General features: G+C 48.0%; 1 protein-coding gene across 1 annotated transcript in view; it reads right to left on the reverse strand.

Moving 5' to 3' along the window:
* The window catches only part of RAB3GAP2 (RAB3 GTPase activating non-catalytic protein subunit 2), an 86,159-nt gene extending 80,997 nt beyond the window's left edge, over nt 1-5,162 (reverse strand). Inside the window, exon 1 of the mRNA XM_019639591.1 lies at nt 4,035-5,162. Within this exon, the coding sequence (XP_019495136.1) occupies nt 4,035-4,149 (115 nt within the window). The 5' untranslated portion in view covers nt 4,150-5,162. The remainder of the gene's footprint in view (nt 1-4,034) is intronic.
* Nucleotides 5,163-5,469: the final 307 nt, after the last annotated feature.

Below are 5,469 nucleotides of genomic sequence, written 5' to 3' on the forward strand. Positions count from 1 at the left end.
TTCAGCATCTTAGCTGTGGAGGGCAGTGTCACTGGCCCTCATATGTGGGATCCGAACCGGGGCCCTCTGGCATCCCAAGCGAGTTCTTAACCATTGCGCCACTCGGCCGGCCCAGAAAAAGGAATTATTTTAATGTTAGCACAAAGTACTACAGACACTCGCATACTTCCCAAAGAAACCTAAAGTGGTTGTCCACTTTGTATGACAGAAAATGAAATGGCAACAAATTGAAGGCAATAGATGAAGTCCAGAGCATTCATTTCTGTCAGGGCTATGTACACACTTAGTCCTGATAATAAAACAACTATAACTTAGTGCCCCAGCTCCTACTCCATTAATTCCCATTTCTAGAGTATAATTAATTTCCCAAAATAGGATAGATAAAGCCTACATTATCAGGTTAACAGGACTCAGTTCTTCACCTATAAAATACATGGTTGGATTAGATATGCTACAAGGTTCCCTAAGTATCAGAAACCTGTAATTCTATAATTAAAGCTTACAGAAAAGGCAAGTGCTCCCATTTTCCATGTGGAAAAAAAATGCATGGCTCCCTCAGATCATCCAGTCCTGATAATTAACCCCGAAAATATACCAAACTAGAATAAAATTTAAATTTAGATTCGTAGCTTTACAGGGTGAATGAATAGAGAACACATGACACTTTTTGGAAGGATAGAGTGTCATTCCTTGAAATCCAGTCAAGTTCCTTTTCGGGTGAGTGTATTTTTGTGGCAGTAACTGCTCCTGGCTGATTCAGCCGGCCTTTGTTCTGCCCTGAGGCATTCATATGTCTCTTGTGTGGCAGCCATTGAATTTCATTACTGCTCAGTTTCAAGGGTGACATTTCTGACTTCCTTCCAAGTGGCATGGAAAAGGCTCTTTCATGAATGTTTTTTAAGGACTTTAGATACTCTTCACAGAAATTACAGCACATTCATGAACTGAACTCTTCCCCCAGGAAGTTGTAGAACTGCGGGGCAGGGGAGGGGGGTCCCTCTGGAGTTCTGCTGCCATGGTTTCTGTGGAGTGTGGGAGGATTGTGTTAGACAGTGAATATCACACAGTCCGTAAGAAAGCACATTGCAGAAAATGTACAGGCTTTTCATATCCCAGCATAGTCTCTCTCTCTCTCTCTCTCTCTCTCTCTCTCTCTCTCTCTCTCTCTCTCTCTCTTCCCCCCCCCTCAGTATGAGTTCAGGAGCTAGGAAAAGCCATGTGACCAATATAATCACAGTAGGGTACCAATGTGAACTCTGTCCAGCATCCNAACAAATAAGTGTGTTTGAAGCATAAAAAATCAGGGGAGAGGAGTGTGAGGTGCAAAAAGGGGCAGGAGGCAGGGTCTCGAGGGTCTTGTAAAGCAGGTAAGAACCATTAAGTGCTAACTGAAAGATAGAAAGGGTGGAAAAAGGGTGGAAAAGAGGGAACGTTATGATCTAACCTGTCTTTAAAAGTTCACTGACTGCTTTTGGGAGCAAGTTACAGGAAACCAGGAGTGGAGGCAGGAAGACAGATTAGAGGACTGCTGCCACCGCCCAAGTGAGAGAAGGTGGTGCCTGCCCCAGGGGAGTGGCCGTAGGCTGGAGAAAATGCATTCTTTTTCTCTACACCCCCTGTCCACAGTCCTGTATCTATACCCTTCACAACCTGGCTCCTTGAAATACTCAGCTTCATTTTTTAACCCCTCAATATCCTGTATATGTGCTTTCTACCCCCCACCATTCCACCGGAAGTGTCCTCAGGTCCCAGTGACCTCCACCTTCCCCAAGCCAATGCGCACTTTTCTGTCCTTCCTGCTGCATGTGCACGCTCCCCACTCGTCCCTTTCATCCAATTCTCTCCTCCCTCAGCTGCTGGGACTCTCCTCTCACCTGGTTTTCCTTTCCATCTGTTCCTCTTTCTCAATATTCCGATTAATTGCTATTTGACTCTTAAACCTCAGTACTCAGTTTATTTTACTATACAGTCACGAACCCCATGATGACTTTTGGGTCAATGAGGGGCTGCATATACGATGGTGGTCCTATAAGATTACAACAAAGCTGAAAAATTCCTATTGCCTGGTGACGTCGTGTCTGTCTTAATGTCACAGCACATCACATGACTCACGAGTTTGTGGTGGTGCTGGTGTAAACACACCTACTTAGCTACCAACCGTATAAAAGTATGGCACCTACAATTACAGTAGCAGGCTAAACCACCTGGGTTTGTTGAAGTACATTCTATGATGTCCGCACACGATGCAATCCTCTAACCACGCGTTTCTCAGCTGTTATGTGGCACGGGACTACGCATAATCCTTGAAGCTGATCTGACACAGTTTGCTGATAACTCTGAAATGAACAGCTCTGGCCCATCTCCTTACTTAGTGTAAGAATCTCTATATCTAGTTCCACTGGGCCCCTCACTTGGGCATACCACAGACATTTAAAATGCAAAAGGTCCAAAACTCACCTCCTTCGTTCTCTCACTATTGGAATAGTCTCTCAACCAATTTCCCCGCTTCCTATCTCCCCTGCACGCTGCTGCCAAAGCACGTAACAGCCATTCAGGAACTTGGTTGACTACACTGAGTTGAAATCTGCCCATGTCATTTCTCTGCTTAAAGCCTTTCAGTGGCATCCCACTACGTGTGCAAGGCTTTTAGGCCCTTCTCCCCCACTTTCCCTCACAGTCTCCTCTCTGGCCATTCAGTTGTTCTTAGTTCTCTAAATATCAAGCCATTTCAGGCCTCCCATCCTCCACATGTTATTACAGCTCCTTTCTTCATTTAACTAGCACTTCACAGGCAGGCTTAAGTATTACCACTTCAAGGGAGTGTCCCCTTAGCGCCTCATACAAATTTATATGTATGTAATGTGTACATCGCTCAATCACACTGTATGGTGGCTTCGCCAGCCCCCCGTCCCCCCAAAAAAAATTCTAAGCTCCTGGAGGATAAAGACCACCAACCTTATAGGATTGGTAGCACTAGAGTAAATAGTCATAGACAGTTTGGAAATCTTCGGAATTTAAAAAACAGAGGGAAGCTTATGTAGTGGGACTTTTATCACCATTCCAGCATAGCCCAGAGTGGCAGCACTGTACTACAAAAGCAAAATGTGCTTCACGTTGGAAATACGAAGAAAACACACACAAAATGCACATACTTTCAATCGGAAAGATGTAGGAAATTCTGAGGAGCTGTGCAGTAGCTAATAAACCAGACTCTGGATTTTACACTACGGTGGGCAAGGGCTGAACACTCTTTGATGATAATAACAGGTGGAAGGCTTCTCATCTCAATGAAGCCAACGAGCGTCTCAGGGCCATGTTTCTGTAATTTACATGTAAATCACACGCTATTAACGTAACGCGTGATCAACATGTACAAGTAATTTTAGTTCCCGATGTAGCTTCTTCGTCTCTTCTGACAAGTTATTTCCCTTATTTAGGAGACGCCTACCCACCACCTTTGGAAGTCACTCACTTGTCAATCAGTTATTGATTCCCTAAATCTGAAAGGGAGACAGGGGATGGAAGAAGGGAGAAGTGTGGGCGATTGATAAACACTTTCGGAAGAGGCGATGGCAGAAAGCCACAGTCTCGGGGACGGCGAGCGGGGGCCAGGGCAACACCGGGGTGGCGCGCCTACAGCTGGCAAGGAATGGGGAGGCCATCTGGACGAGGGGACACCCGGTCGGAAGGAGGAAGGGGAGGCGGAGAGGGGGCTCGGAGAGACAGCTAGGGAGGGGGGTGGGGAAGTGGGACAGGCAGATACGAGAGGAAACAGGACGCAGTTTTTGGCCACCGATGTGTTTGGGAGAAAGCTGGGGCGAGGAGACAACGCCGACGCTGCCAGCACGGATGGAGCTTTCTGAACAGGATCGCAGGGGGGTCATTGGGAGAAGAGAGAAGGTGCAGGGGTGGGGGTGGGGGGGAACTAGGAGCCCCCAGGACAGAAGCGGCGGAGCGGGCAGGAGAGCCGCGCTCGCGGAGCAGAGGCCGCGGGAGGCGCCGGGGAAGGGCACGGGGCGGCGCGGGGCACTTACTGGGGTCTCTCCGCAGGGCGCCGCTGGGGGTCTCCTGCCGCAGACGAGGGAAGAGGAAGTCCCGGGAGGCCTGGAGGTCCTGGAAGGAGCAGAACTGGACAATGGAGCAGGCCATGGCTCCGAGGCACCCGGCTCGGGCGCTCGCCTTACCTGACCACGCCCTGCCCCCTGCCACCCCGCGGCGGCCCCCGCCGAGCCCCAACAGCTTTATCCCGGCAGGGGCGGGGCTACCAAGCCGGAAGCTGTCAGCGCACGCAGGTCCTCCGCCCCGGAGCCACGGCGCATGCGCAGCACGGCCCAGGTGCCCGGGCCGCGGAGGGCCGAGTCACGTGACCGCCGGCCGGCCTGGGCTCCAGCGTCAACGTGGAGGCTGGGGACCGGCGTTACCCCGGCGCCCGCGCCTCCACCGGGAAGGAAGCGTTTTATTCCTTCTGGCTTTTAGCCAGACATGATCCAGTTGGGTGTTGTCCTCGCCAGCCTTTGAGTCATCTCACCGATCTTGTTGATGCCCTGCTGTTGGCACGAACCTGATGGTTCACAGAGAATCATCCCTCTGAAACTAGTGGCAGGCCGGCGGGAGACAGCATCATGCAAGTGTCGGAGTTGGAAAAGATTCATTTCCTTTCCGGAAATCAGCTCCGTCAAGGCTAGCTTTAAATGCTCCCTCTATAGATTCCCAGAGGGGTTTGCACGCCTAATAGAGGAGGTATTCTGCTGTGTTATACACTCTTACGCTGTCGACATCCGTTTGCTTTCTCATCCATTCATCCATCCACCCATTCGACACATATTTGTTGCTCGTCTTTTCTCTCCCAGACACGTTAAGCGTGGAGTATAAAGCAAAGAACCAAAGAGACTACATTTTAGCTCTCACTCCAGTAGCTGGCACAGGTAGTAAGCAATTAATTAACGCAACCATCTAACTGAAATTGTGATAATGCTAAGGAAGGCAATGCAAAGTGCTATGACATAACAGGCGACCTTACCTCGTTTTTTGTGTGTTTTGTTTTATTGGGTGGGGATGGATGCTTGTCAGGATCAGGTACAGACTTGGTTGTAAACTGGGATATGGGGTCTCATTTAATACCACTTTATATCCATAGTATCCAGCATACGACCAGGCACATAGTGCTTCATAAATATTTGCTGGAGGAATAAATAGAATGGAATGTGTATATAAAGTATATAGAATAACTGATTTCTTTTGCAAAGTATATTTTTAAAAACACAATTCTATACATTGTCCAATTGGATAGTCACAATGTCATCTAAAAAGTTATCTCAATTTTTTAATGAGGAAATTTATCTAAGGGCCTCCTCTGGGAAGAGTCCTGAAATTCATTTAAATTATCTAAAAAATAAAACAGAAAAAGGAAATTTTTTTTATTTTTTTTTAAGATTTTTATTGGGGAATTGGGGGGATGGGAACAGTGCT

The sequence above is a fragment of the Hipposideros armiger genome, unplaced genomic scaffold (genome assembly GCF_001890085.2).
Source record: "Hipposideros armiger isolate ML-2016 unplaced genomic scaffold, ASM189008v1 scaffold_45, whole genome shotgun sequence".
In the NCBI taxonomy this organism is placed as follows: Eukaryota; Metazoa; Chordata; class Mammalia; order Chiroptera; family Hipposideridae; genus Hipposideros; species Hipposideros armiger.